General features: G+C 43.8%; 1 protein-coding gene across 2 annotated transcripts in view; it reads right to left on the reverse strand.

Moving 5' to 3' along the window:
• The window catches only part of LOC119653737 (pyruvate dehydrogenase E1 component subunit alpha, mitochondrial-like), a 38,788-nt gene that overhangs the window by 10,904 nt on the left and 8,507 nt on the right, over positions 1-19,377 (reverse strand). For both annotated transcript variants that reach the window (XM_038058660.1, XM_038058659.1), the window contains 2 exons: positions 10,476-10,665; positions 10,170-10,372 (listed from right to left, as the gene is read on the reverse strand). In XM_038058660.1, coding sequence (XP_037914588.1) covers positions 10,170-10,372; positions 10,476-10,665 — 393 coding nt within the window. The remainder of the gene's footprint in view (positions 1-10,169; positions 10,373-10,475; positions 10,666-19,377) is intronic.

Raw genomic sequence — 19,377 nt, forward strand, 5'->3', positions numbered from 1 at the left:
GTAGCTATATAAAATAAGACCATAAACCTTAGGTTTCTTGAAGAAACACATGTAGAGCCTTGGCTTCAATTCTTAAGATTTTAACGAAGTCATTCGAATGTTTGCTGCTTTATTACGGCGATCGACATAAACCAGGCATGTGACATTTTATCTATTTAACACTGTAATTTGCGAACGACTCCGAATATCCAAAAATCACTTTGCCCATATATTCTACACTATATACAATTGATGCCGACAAAAAAAATCGATACCTCCGATCCGACACACGAGATGACTCCTTAACGCACAAGCGTTTTATATATATTATTAATTTATTAACTTTCTCAATTATAAAAACAATTGTCTTATTATTTACAACTCAAATTCTGAAAACTTATTCTAGACTAAACCTTCACGATTGATCTGCCGGCCTCGTGGCTGTCACACCAGGTAGGCGAGCGGCTCAGGTGGGTGAGTTTCACTTCACGTCGAATTATATTATTCTGGCTCGCACGAATCTTCGTTAACCAGCTCGCGCCTCCACAAGGATATTCTCTAAAGCCATTTACTTCGAGGGAGAGTCCACATCTGACCAGCGGCCACGACGTGAATGAGATGCATGTCTGTCTGGTCTGTCAGTGTCGGTGATCGAATGAAAAATCATTCGGCTAACCAGCCAAGCATGTTTGTTTAGGATGTAAGCGAGTATACGCTCATAAAATTCACGCTTACAGTATAGTAAATTTTATGGGCATCTTTACTGCTAATGAACATTTTTGATAAATGTACACAAAAATATTTCAAATTCTCGTCTCAAGGTCTTCCACGACCAGAGTTAAATTAGTGATGTTGCAGATTGCCGGTACATTGATTGTGCTTTCAATTCAACTGACGGCCGGGTGTATTGCGGTCCCTTCTGGCGCAACCGACAGGCCAAATAGCTAAAAATAAGACAATTTACGAATTTCTTTATACAAACTTGCCTCGGTGAAATGAAATATTGATAACGGCAAATCGATAATTATAAGGAGTGATTCCGGCTCCATACTGTAATCCTTTAGCGCCTTCGGTATATACAGTATCTGTCCATTGAATTATGAACACTTAGAGAATATGCAAAATTTCAACTGCCCTGTACTCAACTTTTGCTTGCCGGCCGTGATGCGGTAGGCGAATGCTCAAAGGCCTAATCAGGGTGATCAAACCCGAGTCTGCACGAGGACTCATCTGAAGTGGCAATTCGGTCACGAAACCTCACCAGGAGTATACGGTACCATGGGAACCGAGATAGCCCCTGGACTCTCATACTTCGCGCGAGAAGCGATCTTCGGGCCTCGGCGTGATGTTGCGTTTCAATATGGGTGCCGTACTCCTTAGTTCGGTAGAGATTTAGGTAGTATAAATGTTAAGCCATGCACTTGGTATAGAGTGGTACTGTTATTGTTTGTCTCAGCGGGGCTCTGATTGTGGTCACAAAATCAATCGGTGTCTTAAGAAGACCGTGGAATTAAATCGTCCAGACAGGTGCTCAAGTTAAACCCTCAAGGACTCACTGTCCAGATCGCATTGTAAATTGCATTCAAGAAAATTAGTTGATCTTCCCTTTGGGTAGCCTTCCATTTTCCCTTGCAGTTTTTTCGATTACCTTGAAAAACCTTTGCTTTATCAGGAACAATACAGAATTCCTTTGCACCGATATTTAAGGCAATCGCAATATAGCCTGGCACCTTCAATTTTACCTTGATATCTCCTTTTTACCTATTTGGCACCCAATACATGTGAATGGAGGGTGCAACATTTTTTTCGATAAAATGTGGCCATGTGGTGTATCAAACGAAAGGTCTCAATTAGTACTTTTCAGAACTGGTTCCATGTTTGATATTGGGTGAAACATTGGGGAGTGAGGGCTCAAAATATGACCCACAGAAAGTGTAACAGATCTCGTTCTCCAACCGAAAAATCTGAAAAAAATCACAGTTGTGCATCTCTACGAAATCTAGGCCTCAAAATACATCCGGCTCCGTTATCTGCACAAATCAAGTTAATAATAGTATATTTCCACATTTTAGAAATTTACCCGGCGGCCCCCCTTATGTTTATCCCACAAGTACAAAATTTGGCATGTGTGTAAGGGATAACAAAAAAAGGAACAATCTGGTCAAGTTTGAAGAAAATCCAACTATTATTAACAAATTTGCCTTTTTTGGAAATTTCGTGCATTCTACAACCTGAATGACGTGACAATCACATATCAGTTCATCAATACCATAACGAAATGAGGTCTTGTGAATGGGGTCTTAAAGAATTATTTTGTTTTAGTTTTTTAGTCATTTGTATGTGAATATCAATTACTCCAAACAGACATGTGTGTATGTAGGTATATAGTATATGTGTGCTAATGAAGTTTGCGGGTAGTGTCTAATTCGGAAAGATTTATTTGTACATTAAACCAGCCGTATTTAATGTATGTGGATATGTATGCTTTTGTGCATGAAGTAAATCGGAAATATGGATACGAGTTTATATCAGTGCATATAAATGTACAGTATTCGGAAATATGCAGTTTGTTTGTTTAGGGTGAGTATAACATCTATGGCTGGAATATGTGCGTATGTTTTGTAGTTTGGAGAAATATGAAGGAATAGATTGGATTTGTAGCATATACGGATAGAAAAATATGCGTTGAAATTTCCTACATAAGATGAACACAAAACTTTATACCTGAAGCGTGAGCTTCCGGGTTTACTGTCTGTCTGTCCGTCACACTCATTAAAATCGGTTTACTGTCTGTCTGTCCGTCACACGCATTTTTCTTGAAGACGGTTATAGCGATTGACACTAAATTTGGTAAAAAGGTGCCAACTGTCAACGCTCATACATACAATGAGTTACATCCTTTTACATGCAAAAGGGGGCTGTACAATTTTTTTTCGTTAAATATAGTTATGTGGGGTATCAAGTCAGCGCTTTTTGACGATTACCTACCTTGTCGTGGTGAGGGAGCTCAGTAAGGAAGATCCTCCAGGAAACGGGAAGTGACAGCTGAAGCCAAGCGGTAATCAAAACCCCGAGCCAAGGTGTGACTACCGTGCCAAGGGCTGAATGGTCCCAGGGGTTCAGATGTGGCCGTAAACGGTGAACTCTGGATACCAGGCGAGTCCCAGTTTTAACTAGCCTTGTCTCGGCAAAAAGGGGCTCTGCCGAGATCGACTTACCTTTCCCGGAAAAATTGAGGCCATGGCAGCCAACTATGAAAAAACAAAAACATAAACCTATTAAGCAAACACAATTAAACTTCGATCGTGACGATCCAACCCCGAGTGAAGGGGCAACCCTGAGCTCATCGATGGAGAACCTGAGTCTAGACTCAGATTCCCCACTTATTCAAGTGGGAACCAATTCAATTGGGACCCAGTCCTTAACGGACGAGCCGAAGCAGGCCCCTTCTGTCAGTACTCCTGACCTCAGGCTCCAATCGGCGCCACCTGCTGAGGCTAAAGTTTTGCCCATGGGTAAGCACCTGTCCACGTACAACAAACTGTTTCCGGGCAAACCGCCTTTGGGCAAACAGCCTCCGGGCAAACCGCCTTCGGGCAAACCGCCTCCAGGCAACGCACAACCAAAGAGCTGTGTCAAGGTTGAGGGGAAAAGAGCGTTCGGGGCACCTGCGGCTAAGGGGAAACCGAAGCGGCAGCAGTCCTCGGACAATCTTAACTCTTCGACGGAAAAGGCACCAAAGAGGGCTCGGCCGGCAACGGTTAGGCCTTCATTTGCAGTCAAAGCTATCGAAGCCGATGGATGGGTCCTGTATGACGACTCTAATCCATCCGGCTACGATACTGAGCAGTGCGAACAGCTTAGGAGGAAACTCCTTCTAGCTGTAAGGACTGCGTCTGCGCAAGGCATTAAGCTTTGCTTTGAGTCGGTAGGTGTATACCGTAAAATGTTACGGATGCACTTTGCCGACGAAGACACGAAAGAGTGGCTCAGGCAGTGCTGCTCCTCCCTTAACGATGTGTGGGAGGGTGCGCGACTAACCTTGAAAAGGGTCTCTGAGCTTCCGTCGATCAAAAAGTGCTTTCTCTGGCTTCCAGGAGAAGAGCGAAATGGTGTTGGGGTTCTGGATGTACAGAACAACCTCTCTCCTGGTTACTGCTAGGAAATAGAAGGAAACAGGAGAGAGAACCGATAGGCCGGGAACTTTTCTCACTATCGGCGTTCCCGAACCCGATGTTAAGAAGGTTCGGGAAAAATCGGGTTGCCAGCTCTACTATGGGCTGGAGACCATCACGTTACAAGTGTCGGCTCCTAAAACCATTGAAGGGGACATGCAGCCCCCGGCATCTACATTTGAAACGTAGACGAGGTGCCACATTTCCCAAGTAAATTTGCAGCATTGTAAAGCGGCGACTGCACTTATCAGTCGTCGGATCAATAGCTGCAAGACATTTATATACCTCATGCAAGAACCGTGGGTTGTTGGTGGGGCAGTCAGGGGCCTAAACTTCCAACATGCTGACCTATTGTATGCCAATGGAAGCGATCGACCCCGCACCTGCATGGTAGTCTCCAAAGACTTCCAGGCTAACCCGGTTAACAACCTATGTGATGGCGACACCACATCGGCTAAGCTAACCATAAAAAGTCAACAGGGAGATAAAGAGATACTATGGTGTTCTGCATATTTCCCCTGACATGGCGGCTCTGATCGGAGAGTGGAGAGTATCAAACGACATCACACTCTCGGATCACAGACGCATTGATTTCGTTATGGGCATGGATCCACCTCCACCAACTCCATTTCAGAATCCGAGGAAGACAGATTGGGTAATGTATCAAACAGAATTGAGCGCCCGGGTCACGATCCCTGGGAAGCGCATCAAATATATTGCTGGAATTGAGAAGATAACCCAGATGATCACAACCAGCATGAGAGAAGCTTTCGAAGAAAGCTGTCGACTCAAGATGGCAAAGAAGGGTAAAACACCATGGTGGAACTCGGATTTGGCAAAACAGAGGAGAACGACATGGATGCTCCTTAATCGTGCTCTGAAGGGTGAATCAAGCACTAGCTGGAATCGCTATAAAGAGGCGCAGAAGGCTCTAAAGAAGAGCATAAGATCGGCTAAACGATCATCTTGGAGACGCTTTTGCGAAGAGACTAACTCTCTTGAGGCAACCTCAAAGCTGAAGCGGATTCTGCTCAAAGAACGTAGCCAGAAACTGGGTTATTTACGTTTACAGAATGGGAAGTACACAGAAAACGATGAAGAAACGGCAAACCATTTGCTTGAAGTACACTCCCCAGGCAGCATCCAAAATCTAATCTCGGGGCCAACAGGTGAATACAGCCCTCAACCGAAACACTGGAATCTGGCATGCAAAGTAGTATCACTGGGACGAGTGAAATGGACATTTAACTAGTAGTAGTAGTAGTAATAGAAAGAATGGATGCCCTGGGTCTACACATTCGGAATATATATCGTGCATGCCTAGCACACGCCTATATTCCAATTAAATGGCGGGATATGAAGGTGTTGTTCATTCGCAAACCAGGAAAACCCACCTACACAGACGCAAAAAGCTTTCGACCGATCAGCCTAACGTCCTTTCTGCTAAAAGGACTAGAAAGACTAGTAGATCGGTTCATAAGGGATACACACATTCCTAAGTGGCCACTTCACCATAGGCAAGACGCCTACCAGAAAGGCAAATCCACGGAGACAGCACTTAATAAACTCACGGCACAAATTGAAAAGGCGATGTCCGAAAAAGAATATGGCTTAGGCGCATTCATGGACATCGAAGGTGCCTTCAATTATGCCTCATTCGCGGCAATTTGTGATGCGGCAAGACAGCATGGAATCGAACCGCTGCTAATCGGTTGGATCCTTCACATGCTAGAGTGGAGAAAAATCCACATATCGGTCGACCAGAAGTTTATTGAAGCAGGATTTCTCAGGGCTGCCCACAGGGAGGGGTTCTCTCTCCACTGTTATGGCTCTCGGTGATGAATACCCTGCTATGGCTCCTGGAGGACAAAAAAGTCTTCGCGCAAGCATTTGCGGACGAACTAGCCGTAATAATTACCGGCAAGTTTGCGGACACAGTATGTGACCTTTTGAATGCAACTCTGCATGTAATCCACAGCTTGTGCCTCCGCAATGGACTCACGGTGAACGCTAGGAAGACTGGACTAGTTATGTTCACTAGGAACGTCAGGTGAGGCAGCTACACGCTACCCACCTTAGCAGGGGCGGAAATCCAGCTGGCGCAAACAGTCAAATACTTAGGAGTACATTTCGACTCCAAGTTAACGTGGAAGCATCATATCCAGGAACAATATCAGAAATCCTGCAGATTGCTCTGGTGCTGTAGGAATTCCCTAGGTAAGACCTGGGGACTTTCACCTAAACGGATATACTGGATGTATACATCCATAATAAAACCCATTTTGATGTATGCATGCATCGTCTGGTGGCCAAGACTGAACGTTGCTAACAGTAGGAAGCTGCTAACGCAGATTCAGAGACTTGGTTGCCTAAGTATTACTGGAGCAATGAGTACTACGCCGACTGTGGCACTTGAAGCTATCCTAAATTTACCCCCAATTCAGTTGGAGGTGAAACGGAAAGCAGCCAACGACGCATATAGGCTCGATACCATTGGGGCGTGGAAAGGCGGCCAATCAAACGGTCATGCGTCTATCTGAAAATTCCTTGAAACACATCTGGTAGCCCTGATGCCGACCGATCATATGGTTTCCAGATTCGACTTTGAAAAGACATACTGTCGTAATTACCGAAAGAGAAGAATGGTCGACAAGTGGCCATGAGTCTTTTCAGATTACAGACCTAATAATCTTCACCGACGGGTCAGTCATGGAGGATGGATCGGGCGCAGGTGTGTTCTCGAAGAATCCGATTATAGAACTGGCCCGACCCCTCGGAAAAATGACGACCATATTCTAGGCGGAGATATATGCCATTTCATTGGCAGCAGAAGAATGTCTGCGACAAAAATGGAGGGGTCGCGCCATTCGAATCTGTTCCGACAGTCATCAGGTGCTGCTGAAACTTGGCCGACTGAAAGAAACATTCCTGATGTGGGTGCCGGGGCACTCTAATATCGCCGGTAATGAGGAGACTGACAGACTGGCTCGCCAAGGATCTGGATCCACAATGGTGGGGCCTGAACCAGCTCTTGGAATCCGACCATCTACCAACCGAGTGGAGAAATTTGGACTCTTGCCGGCAAGCGAAAATCCTTGTGAATGAGCCTAGGGCCACTAGAGCGGCATTTTTGTTGTCCCTTATGAAGTGGGACATGAAAACCCTAGTAGGGCTTTTAACGGGACACTGCCCCTTCAACTACCATATGGAAAAGATTGGGGTAGTGGTTTCGGCTGTGTGCAGTGAGGAGGAGGAGACGGCCCTACACTTTTTATGCAGCTGCCCGGCATCCTCAAATTGTGGACTATATTATCCCTTACCCTCATTTCAAATTGTACTTCAAACTATCTATCACAAAACTCCTCCCATGCAAACGATCGACAACTCCGCACTCCTCTGCAAACTATCACAAAACTCCCTCCATTACTACTCAAACGATCAATAAAAAACTCCGATGATTTCCGCCTCGCTGCAACTTGAGTAGCCTGTCGCCAAGACCACTTGCAGCAATCCGGAACTTAAACATTTGTCCAAGTCAAGTTTTGTTGCTTCTTAATACTGCAACAGTCAGCCGACGGGCGACGTCGTCAGAATATGCTCATGTGTATTCATCACCGGCACTATGGTGCTGGTGACGACATAGCTTGATATCAAGCCGGAACACGGAATCGCTTGCAAAGTGGAACATTAGCTTATAGACAAGGTTACTAATGTTTGTTTTGAAATTGGAGCCTTCTGCGTCGTACGCTGACCTTGCAGCAATTACTGCCGCTCAAACACCGGGTAAATTTCTAAATTGTGGAAATATACTATTATCAACTTTATTTGTGTAGATATCGGAACCGGATGTATTTCGAGGCCTAGATTTCGTAGAGATGAACCACTGTGATTTTTTTCAGATTTTTCAGTTGGATAGGTTCTGAGAACGAGACCTGTTACACTTTTTGATGGTCATATTTTGAGCCCTCGCTCCCCTACGTTTCATCCGATATCCAATATGGATTCAGTTTGAAAAAGTACTAATTGAGCCCTTTCGTTTGATACCCCACATGGCCACATTCTATGAAAAAAAAATTGGACCCCCCCTTAAACTTATCACAAAATGGCGCCACTTGCTGCATGTAAAGGGAACAGCAGATCACATACTCCCACCAAATTTGGTGACAACCGGTCCAGCCGTTTCCGGGGTGGTGAAATCCATCCTGTTGTATCGGCTGCTGTCTCGGCGAGAACACTAGACAGCACCGTCAACCAGACAAGGGTGAGTTCGAGATACCGGTGTACATAAGACGGTATCCGGTGAGGCAGTAGGTACCATCGTAGGGATGATTTCCTTGGATCTTCTAGCGAAGAAAAGCACACTGTCTCTACCGGAGTGAGGCGAATCCGGCTGAAGGAAAGAGTTGTACGGAAGGGGGCAGCCACCACTACTAGACCCATACATTGATCCCGTGTATTGAGGAATGCGTCGAGTAAAATTGAATTACGAGACACTGTAGATACAGGACGTGCTAACATCGCTTCTCATTGGATGAGTTCTCAGACTGCCATGGATGCGCCGCTACACCTGAGAACACTTAGTATGTTATGTTTCATTGTCACGATTAAAAATGGGAGGTTAAACGACGCTCTCAACGCAGTTATCGGACCCCATAATCTCGTGGAGGAGATGCTGAGGTTGGAAGCAAACCGGAGTGCGGTAAAGGCAACAGCAATACGGGAAAAGCTTCAAAAACTGGATCGAGCTAGGGTGGTTTTAGTGATATTAGTAATTGAAATGCTTTATTTTTTGAAACCAAATTACATATTTTGGAGGTATTTTAGAAAGGAAAAACAAAGAAGCTCACTAACATATTTTAGAAACAAAAAGCAAGTATTTACTCAATAAACTAAACAATTTTCCAGGAATTATGATACGGAAGTTCTCAACATTTTTAGATAAAAACAAGTCGGGAAACCGGAAGCTAGACGCTTCAGGTATGAAAGGTTTTGTTTATTTCTTTTATAAAGAGATTTGGGTGTGCATTTGTCCCATTAGCATGTAGCACGTAAAATATGCATATATTATGTGAAAATAGCCACTTTCAAGTGATATTGACATTGATAGTCTCGAATTTGCAGAGGAGCGACAGCTTTGACTTAGTATTACTTTGTTAGTAATAATGCGATTTTCACCAAATTTGACAGGATTATGCTCTATGCTGTAGCCTATAATGTTGCAAAATTTTGTGATTCTAGGGTGAACTTAAGGGGGGTTTTCCTGTCAATTACTAAAAATTATAGTAATGTATTATTATTAACTTTATTTGAACAGGTATCGGTATGGAGAGTATTTCGGAGCCTAGGCACCATATAGTGATAGCCCCCTGATTTTTTTCAGATTTTTCGGTTGAGTAGTTTCTGAGAATGGGTTCGTTAAAAAAATGACCACTTTCAACCCCCCGCACCCCCCATCTTTTCAACAAATGTCAAAACTAAGACTGGATTCGAAAAGTACTAATCGAGACCTTTAATTTGATACCCCACATGACTATATTTGATGAAAAAAAAATTTACACCCTCCCTTTGCATGTATGGGGACCCCCCCTTAAATTCCACGTAAAAGGATGTAACTCACTATATGCGTGAGCGTTCACAGTTCCCTCCTTTCTACCAAATTTGGTGCCAATCGCTACAACCGTCTCCGAGAAAAATGCGTGCGACGAACAGACAGACAGACAGACGGACAGACAGACAGACAGTAAACCGATTTTAATAAGGTTTTGTTTTACAAACAAAACCTTAAAAAGGTTTTTGTCTGGTTACGTGTATCTCCCTTTTAATTCAAGTAGTGGTCAAAATTATAGCGTAACTTACCTAACTGTAATCCTAGAACTAGGTAGCAAATGCCACAATACTATTTAAAGTTTGGCCAATGGAAGCTTTAAATACGTTTTTGCAAAGACATACGAGTACAGCATTATGTTTTACCGTCCACTTTGTATTGCCCGAACTTTATAACATTAATTTCCTTACCTGTGCTCCTACAATACCATTTCCACCGTAGAAATTAGGAGCATACATATGCATAGAACCTCCTTTTCCGCGAGCACATCCTTTCTGGCGACCTGTCAATTCAGCCAAGGTTCCGGTTGCTGAGACCCCCATTAAATATGTCCAGCCATGAACACGGTAAGCAGAAATAATATTATCTTGTGGGCGCATGGCGGCCTTCATTCCTGTTGGTTATAAAATTCCGTTATTATTAGTCCGTTCCACAATTTGTTTAAACATAGATCTTTCCAGTACATTTTTAAGAATAGTTACGGAATTCATACGTACCAACAGCGCACGCCTCTTGTCCTGAATATAAATGGCAGAACCCGCGAACAATTTTTTCTTTATAAAGGTTACCAGCGGATGTTTCAATTCGTCGGATCGTCTGCATTTGTGTATACAGGTGCCGGGCTTCATCCTTCGTTACAGTTACTCGTGTTTCGGGACCAACATCTAAACGATGTAGTTTAAATGGCTGTAAGAACACATTAAAAAATGTCGAAATATAAAGTAATTTTACTTATTTGTTTCATCTATTTGCCTACTTGATAAACACGAGCAAACTGAGGAAATTATGGTAGTTACAACGCAAGGAGAATTTTTCGGGAGAGTTATTTGGATGTAGAAATAGATAATTAACTCTGCGGAAAATGTGGAATTCACCATCACGTATATTTGAAATATATATATGTATTTAAAAAGAGTGTGTAATTTTTTTTTATAGGAATATAGTCATGTGTGCAATCAAATAAAAGGGTTCGATAGTAGTTTTCAAAACTTTCAACATCTGGTGGGAGAAAAGGGAGCAGGACCCAAAATGTATGTACCACAACTTGTAACAGATCTTGTTGTCAGACTCTAGTTAGCTAAAAAATAAAAAAAATCAAATTAGGCTAAGTAGGTTGCTCTATTTTAGAGATTAATAAAAAAAACCCTTAAATTCATCTTAGGAAAAAAAATTTCGGGAGTATGAAATATAATATAACGCATAATATTAAGTTTAAAGGAGATAATACTATTACTAACAAAGTTACAGTATGTGAAAGTTTTCTATTTTATGTGAATTTACTGCAACCTCAGACATCGAATATACACTACCGTTCAAGAGTTTGAAAATAAATATATTTTTGTGATATTTTTATTGCCGGTCACAAACATTTCATAGAATGAGTTTAAAAATAAAATTATTTATACATGGTTTTGTCATAAAATAAACGAAAACCATAAATGGGTCATAATTATTCCCGGATTGAATGTCTTCATCGCCATCACGTTTTGTATTGTGGTTGCATTTATGACACACCAGGCACCTTCTGTTTTACAATAGATAAACGAATCTGTTATTATAATGTATTAGAGGATTTTTTCAGATTTCCCTATGTTATTTACATAGCATGCTGGTTCCAAGCCCAGGTGAAGGAGGGTTTTAGGCAAAGTACTTTGTACTATCCTCAGTAAAACAAAAATAAAATGTTGAGATCGAGGAAAGAGATAAATAAAGTATAATTGAATTATTTAACTATGCTACATCCTATCTGATCTCTCTTGGTGACAGGCCCCGCGACACCGACCAAGAAAGTACATCCAATGCCGTTAAAAACAAGGTCATCGGATTGATGCATAAGCCTCGGAGAAATACTAGGGGCAGGACGGGCACCGGTCCTCCCGAAAAATGACTAAGTGTTCTTGACGCATGGACGGCGTTCGGAGGTAAGCCAGTCCGAGCAAAACATATACATGACTGCACGATATTGGCACCCTGACTGAAAAGGCCAAGGAACTCGCAAGGACCCTTCGGAAAAGGCGCATTGTTATCTGAGCTCTACGAGAAACCCGATGGTCTGCTGCCAAAAGTTGCGAGATATAACGCAAATGCGGTAAAAGTAGCTATAAAATTCTCTATTTTGGTAGCGCACATACTCAGTACGGTGTTGGCATCGCCATCTCAGAGGGTTTCCGTGAAGCTGAGAAAGATGTCTTCTGGATGCAACGTGCCTGCAGATGACTCATCATTGTAGGTGACCTTAATGGTCATGTGAGCAAAAAGGCACACGGTAACAGGTGCCATAGGGAAGTGGTTTGGAGCGCACAATGAGGGTGGCGAGTGTATAGTCGATTTTGCGGACACGCATGACCTTGTACTTGTGAATACATGGTTCATCAAACGATTGAGTCATCTTCCAAAATTTTATAGTGGGATTAGTAAAACACAAATCGACTATATTCTCATAAGATTCCGACGTTTTACCACCCTGACTGATTGCAAAGTCGTTCTTGCGAATGAGGCCACCGATAAAACAGCATAAGGAACGGACTGACGCGTCGCGCAACAAATCGTGGCGATTTCGTGAGAAGAAAGAAGAAATGATTTCAGTTCCGCGATTAGCAACCACTACGGAAAATTTCAATAATTGATACTGATATAAAGATAACGTGAAATTACGTGCAATGCAAAAATTTAACTTTCTATAACTTTGTTAATAATAATTAGATCCCATATAATCACCTGCCATTATTAACTTTATTTGAGCAGATATTTTAATGGGATGTATTTTGAAGCCTAAATTTGATATAGATGCATCATTGTGATTTTTCCAAATTTTTCGTTATCATTATCAAAAATACGACCAGTTTCGCTCGCAGGTTTGGGAAGTCGCCTTCAAACTCAACACGAAATGACGCCACTCGCTGCATGTAAAGGGTGTCCCTTTATATACAGACCACATGTTCTCACCAAATTTCGCTAAAATCGCCAGAGACGTTTCCGAATAAATCGGATGTGACAGACAGACGGAAATTGAATAAAGTTTTGTTTTCAATAAAGTTTTGTTTCACACAAATCTTATCCTATTGCATAAATTACAACTGATAATCGGTTAGATATGGATTCTCCCATTTTTTTTTTTTAGAAAATTAAAAGTGTTTCGCAGGTACTTCTAATTTCTTCTATTGTTTCGGATTTCTTTCTCGACGTTTACTTTTTATGTATTACCAAACATGTCAGGAGGCAATGTGGTTAGCATTGCGCTCGCCCGAGATTATTACCCTGATATGACTCAGGTACTCATTCACAGTTGAGTCGACTGGTATCCGACGTCAAATCACGATACAAATCCCACAGCCACCAGTGAGAATTGAACCGCGACCTTCCGTATGACAGCCTTGTGCTCTAACCACTCAGCTATCCGGACAAAATATTAGTGTGATATTTTCTTGCGATAATGATGATCATCACATCATTCATTATGCCCACGAAATATCAAAGGACTCGCATCGGTCCATAAAATATTGGTCAGAAAGTTAAAATGCTTTGAACTGTGAGCCTTTGCAAAGAACAAAGGTTTTAAAGGTTTTGTGTAAAATAAGACCCTATTAAAATCAGATTACTGTCTGTCTGTCTGTCACACGCATTTTTCTCGGAGACGGTTAGAGCAATTGACACCAAATAGTAATTTCCGAAGCCGGTTTTAGTTTTGACAGCTGTTGGAAAGGTGGGGAGTGCGGGAGTCGAGAACGGACCCATTCGCAGAAACAATCCAACCGAAAAATCTGAAAAAAATCAAAAGGCTGCCGCTATAGTGCCTAGGCTCCGAAATACCCCCATACCGATATCCTTTAAATAAAATTAATAATAGTATGTATATTATATTATAGTAGTAAGTATATTATTATAATTTTTAGTAATTGACTGCAAAACCCCCCTTAAGTTCATCCTAGCACCACGAAATGCAATAGGGTATAGTATAGAGCATAATTTGGTGGAAATCCCACTATTACTAACAAAGTACCAATAGGTCAAAGTTGTCGCTTCTTTGCAAATTTAAGACTTTGACTGTCAATATCACTTGAAAGTGGACATTTTCACATAATATATACATATATAACGTGCTACGTACTAATGGGACAAATGCACCCTCAAATGTATTTATGAAAGGAATACAAAAAACCTTTCATACTTGAAGCGTCCAGCTTCCGATTTTCCGACTTGTTTTCCTGTTGATAGTAATTAATAGGTACATTTCAGACGATGTGAAGTTTTAAATTTGATTCTCTAGATCTTCTCTGGACAGTTCTGTTCCTCACCTCCATATCTACTATATTTATGGAAATAGTGGGGTTTCCTCTGATGCGGATAGAAATAATTCGACCCTGCTTTGCTGGTGACAGTTGACTCCTATTAGAACTGGCTCTATTTTCCACCGTCCCATATATTTTACTTTTATTTTTTTCTTTTCTAATAGCGATATACACGGTATGTCGTTAATTTCCATATCCTTGTGCTTGGTCCAAGGCTGAAATCCCTATTTTGAGTTTTGTTACAATCGCAAAACGGATCCCAATGAATTAATGATGTGCTCTAACACACTTCAAAGCCCTGATCCAATATGGATTGTTGTACCAACGATTAGTATTATTATTTTCATGATTTTCAATTTACCCTTCAACAAATTAATCGTCAACTGTTATTAAATGATAGTATGACTATGAATTCCCCAATTAGAAAATATTCGTTGCCAGTTATTAAACAAGTCGGCATACCGGAAGCTGGGTGCTTTTTGTATAAAGGTTTAGTGCTCATCTTATGTGAGGAACTCTCTATGCACGATTTTCCATTCGCACATAGCTAAGAATACAGAATATTTCGTAACATTTTGCCAAGGTACACATATGTACATTCGTATCATCAACATAAAACAAAATAAACAAATTTTGTGTATTACCGCATTGATAAATTAATGCACAAAAACACATACGTAAATTAAAAACCGCTGGTAACCAGGTACACACAGGAATATTATATTGGTTACTACCCGAAAGCTGCATTTTTTTTTTTAGGGTAGGGTAGGTGAATGCATTTACGCACACAGTGTTGGACTCCCGATTCGGTTCGTCGTCGGACTACCAACTAAACACCTCCCCATCGTCAGAGAGCTAGCCTGGAACCGTTTGTCACATTACTTCGGGCCAGCCCCCGAACTCTCCCGCCTTGCGGAGCCTTCAAATCAGGTAATTCCTTTCAACAACGGGAGGGGAGAGAAGGAAGGGAACTGTCAGTTCAAGGAACCCCCGGCCATCCGGCTCCTCCACCGATCGAGTTCTATCTTCTTAGCAATGAGAAGGGCCCGAACGTAATGGGCAGTACGGTTCCACCTGTCAGCAGTCCTCAGCATCTCTTCCACAATGTTGTCTGGAGAGAGATCCTCTGTGTTTAAATAGAGCTGCTGACGAACCCCATCCCACCTTCCACAAGAAAAAAAAGTGTGGTGGGCGTCGTCCATAACTCCATTGCAAAACACACAATCCGGAGAACGCGCCTTTCCAATCTTGTGCAGGTAAGACTGAAAACCTCCATGCCCACTTAAAAATTGGGTAAGGAAATAATCAGTCTCACCATGCTTCCGATTCAGCCACGCACCTAAGTTGCCGATGAGCTGCGCAGTCCATCTGCCTCTAGTTTCATTTTGCCAAGAGAGCTGCCACTCGTCTAGAGTGTGTTGCCGTTCTTCACGAGCAACCACCTCCCTTGCGCTTGTATATGGCCTGACGCTCCCTATCAAGAAGGGCAACTGGGATAATTCCCGCGATCACCATCACGGCCGGTTCAGAGATAGTGCGATACGCAGACGCCACCCGCAAAGCTCCCCGTCTCTGTACTTGTGCGAGGCGTTTACGACATATCTCCTTTTTAAGAGCGCCAGCCCATACCTCTGCGCCGTACAGCAGGACAGACTGCGTTGAGCTCATCAGGAGACGTCGCATACTAGACGTAGGACCCCCAATGTTTGCCATTAGCCTACTTAACGTCGAAACTCCAGCCGCAGCCTTGTTCGCTGCTGCTTGGATTTGCTCAGAAAAGTTCATCTTTGAGTCAAGAGTCAACCCGAGGTACTTTACCGCTGATTTTGACTCGATGATCGACTCGCCGAACGATATGGGACGCAGGGTCGGAATTCTCTTTTTAGTCAGGATGACTACTTCGGTTTTTTCCAGTGCAAGGTGGAAACCATGAGTAGTCTGCTTTGCGCCTGTTCGACAGTGCGTCCACCAACAAGCTCTGCGACATCATCTGCGTAGCCGACCAGGCGCGACTCCTCTGGCATGTCGAGTTTAAGCAGACTGTCATAGGTAGCGTTCCAGAAGTCCGGCCCTAGGATCCCTGTGCTACCCCCGACGTGACCTCCATCCACCTTTGACCCTCTAGTGTTTCATAGAGCAGGGAGCGGTTCCTCAGATAGTCCCTCAAAGTCCGTAAGAGATAGTACGGCACGTTGAAGGTATTGTCTAGTGTGCCTAGAATGTCCTTCCATCTTACGGAATTGCAGGCGTTTCTGACATCAAGCATTACGAGAAGCACCACCCGTCGAGCTCGGCGGCTATGTGCCTCTGCCCGTCGAACGGCGTTCACGACTTGCATGATAGCATCAATTGTTGATCTCCCTGCTCTAAAACCAAACTGCCGGGGAGATAAATTTCCGGCAGCGCGTATCGCTTCGGCGAGTCTACCTCTGATGAGCTTTTCGAGCACTTTCCCAGCAGTGCCAAGCATACATAGTGGGCGGTATGAAGATGGCAATTCGGGGTCGTCTTTCCCTTTATGGATCAGCGCAAGCCTCGCAACCTTCCAACGAGCAGGGAAAATGCCCTCTTTCAGGCAAGCGTTGAATGCGCCGAGCAGTAGGTCTGGCCGGTGTTGGAATACCAGTTTGTATACCTCTGCTGAAATGCCATCGGGTCCTGGCGCCTTTTTATTTTTCATAGAGAGGACTGCCTGTTCCAACTCTTTTATAGAGAAAAGTGGACAGTCCCCTGCGCTCTCCGCACCGAAGTCACCATCCCATACGGGATGGGCAGGGAAGAGTGCCCCCACAATGCGGTCCATCTGCTCGGCCTTAAGTGAACAGGGTCTCCGCAGAGCCCCGATTTTTCGGGTTACCAGTTTGTAACCGAGTCCCCACGGATTCCCATTCACCTCGTCGACCAGATCCTGCCAGCAGCGAGCCTTGCTCTTGTTTACCGCGCTGCGGAGTCTCCTTTTGGCTGATTTGTACTCCGTCATTATGGTACATGCCTCCTCCCGGTCGCCTAGACGTTGTGTTAAGCGGCGGAGCCTGTGACACTCCTTCCGGAGCTCTACGATTTCCACTGTCCACCAATACATGGAAGGTTTGCCGGGCCTCGATGTCTTCTTGGGCATGGAGGCTCCGCAGACCGTCGTTATCAGGTTCATAACTGAATTTACGACAGTGTCAGCTGCGGCGCCACCGCCCCCAGGAGTACCCTCCAGCGTGGCCCCACCCGTTCCCAGAGTTTCGACAAACTTCCCGGTGTTCACCTTCGCGACGTTCCATGTACATGTAGATCGCTGGGGTGGCGCACACCAAGAGTTTGTGTCCACCACTTCGAAAGCAATGTATTGGTGGTCACTTGCCGAGAAGTCTTCCAGAACTCGCCACCCGTCCACCAGCGACTTCGACGCGAAGGTTGCGTCTGGAATGCTTCCTTCGCAGCCCGGGCGCCGAAACTTTGGGGTAGATCCGGTGTTTAGAACTATCAATCCTGTTTTCGCCGCCATTACCAGAATTCGTTTCCCTCTGGCATCTGTGTGAGGCATGCCCCATTCAAGTGCCCCAGCATTGAAGTCACCCCCGACCAGGATCCGCCCATCCGTGCTTAAGATAGCGTCCTCCAAAGCATCAAGCCTCCGACGAAAGTCCGGCATCGTCTCATTCGGCGTAAGATAAGACACTAAAAAACGTTATCCCTGAACACCGAATCCAGATAAAGCCGCCCCCTCGGCCTTGGGCAAGAACCCCCAGGAGGGTGCCGTCCCGCACCCAGATGGCAGCGATACCCGATATGTCTGGGTACCATGAAACTGGGCCCTTGTTTCGGTACTGCTCACTGATGAGTACTAAATCAGCTTTGGTCTCCGCAGCGAACTGCGCTAGCAACTCGTGAGCGGTTGCACTCCGGTGCATATTGATTTGTAGGATGCGAATCATGTTGACCGTATCCTAGCTCTTTCCAGTTCTGCTCTGAAAACTGAACACCGCCCCGATCCCGCAGTGTGCGCAATGCTCTCATCAGTCCCGCCACGGTCCTGCATAGGACGCAGTTTTCCTTTTCATTGCAGGTGTTCGCTTTATGGCATGCCTGACCGCATTTACGGCATGTTGCCCTTCTGTCAGGTCCCCGACAGTTTGTAGAAGTGTGCCCATAATCCAAACATCTGTAACATTTGGTTGGGGCGGCCCGAATTCGTATCCTACACACTACCCAACCAATTCTTATTTTCCCGCTGTTTAGAAGCTTCCTCGCGTATTGCTCGGCAACTTCCACCACAGCGAGTTTTTGGCCTCGGGAGTTCGCGGAGGTGATACCAATCCGGACATTGGTTACCTCCGGGCATTCGCGTTTGATGGCCTACAGTCAAGGTCTCGGATTTCCAAAGCACACGTGGGTTTCAGGCTAGAAACCAAAGCTTTTTCTCCTAGAAGCCCCTTGACTGCTTCACAGAACGTGACTTTTTTTATAGACTTCGGGCCTAGTTCGACTAATACTCCACCACCCTTCGTTTTACGTATGGAAGACAATTCCGCTCCGTTGTCTTCGGGTTTGATTTTGTAACGTAACATAAATATACAAACACATGTCTATCTCGAGTAATTGATACTGATATGCAAACAACTAAAAAAAGCCAAAAAAGGAAAACTAAAATGTTCCCATGGACCCCGCCGTTCATATAAGTTCACTTTATATGATGATGACGTCATACACGTGCAATCAATTTACCTGAAATGCGATATTTTGACCTTCTACAACTTTCTTAATAATAGTTAGATAGAGTTCAAGCTTTCCAGAATTCTTTCCTATATTTTTAACCTCCCCCCCTCCCTCCCTATAGTTTAATATCAGAAATAAGATAAGTTTGAATAAGTACTAATCGAGCCCTTTAATTTGGTACCCCACATGAGCATATTCTGTAACATATACACCCCGCTTTCGCATGTATTATGTATTCAAACTCGCAGGATGTAAAGGGACACACGGACCACGCATTCTCGCCAAATTTCATGCCAATCCGTTCAACTGTTTCCGAGCAAATCGGGTGTGATAGAGATTGAATCGACTTTAATAAGGTTTTGTTTCACACAAAATCTTAAAAAATTGCTTTTTTGAAACACCT

The sequence above is a fragment of the Hermetia illucens genome, chromosome 4, assembly GCF_905115235.1.
Source record: "Hermetia illucens chromosome 4, iHerIll2.2.curated.20191125, whole genome shotgun sequence".
NCBI classification, from domain to species: Eukaryota; Metazoa; Arthropoda; class Insecta; order Diptera; family Stratiomyidae; genus Hermetia; species Hermetia illucens.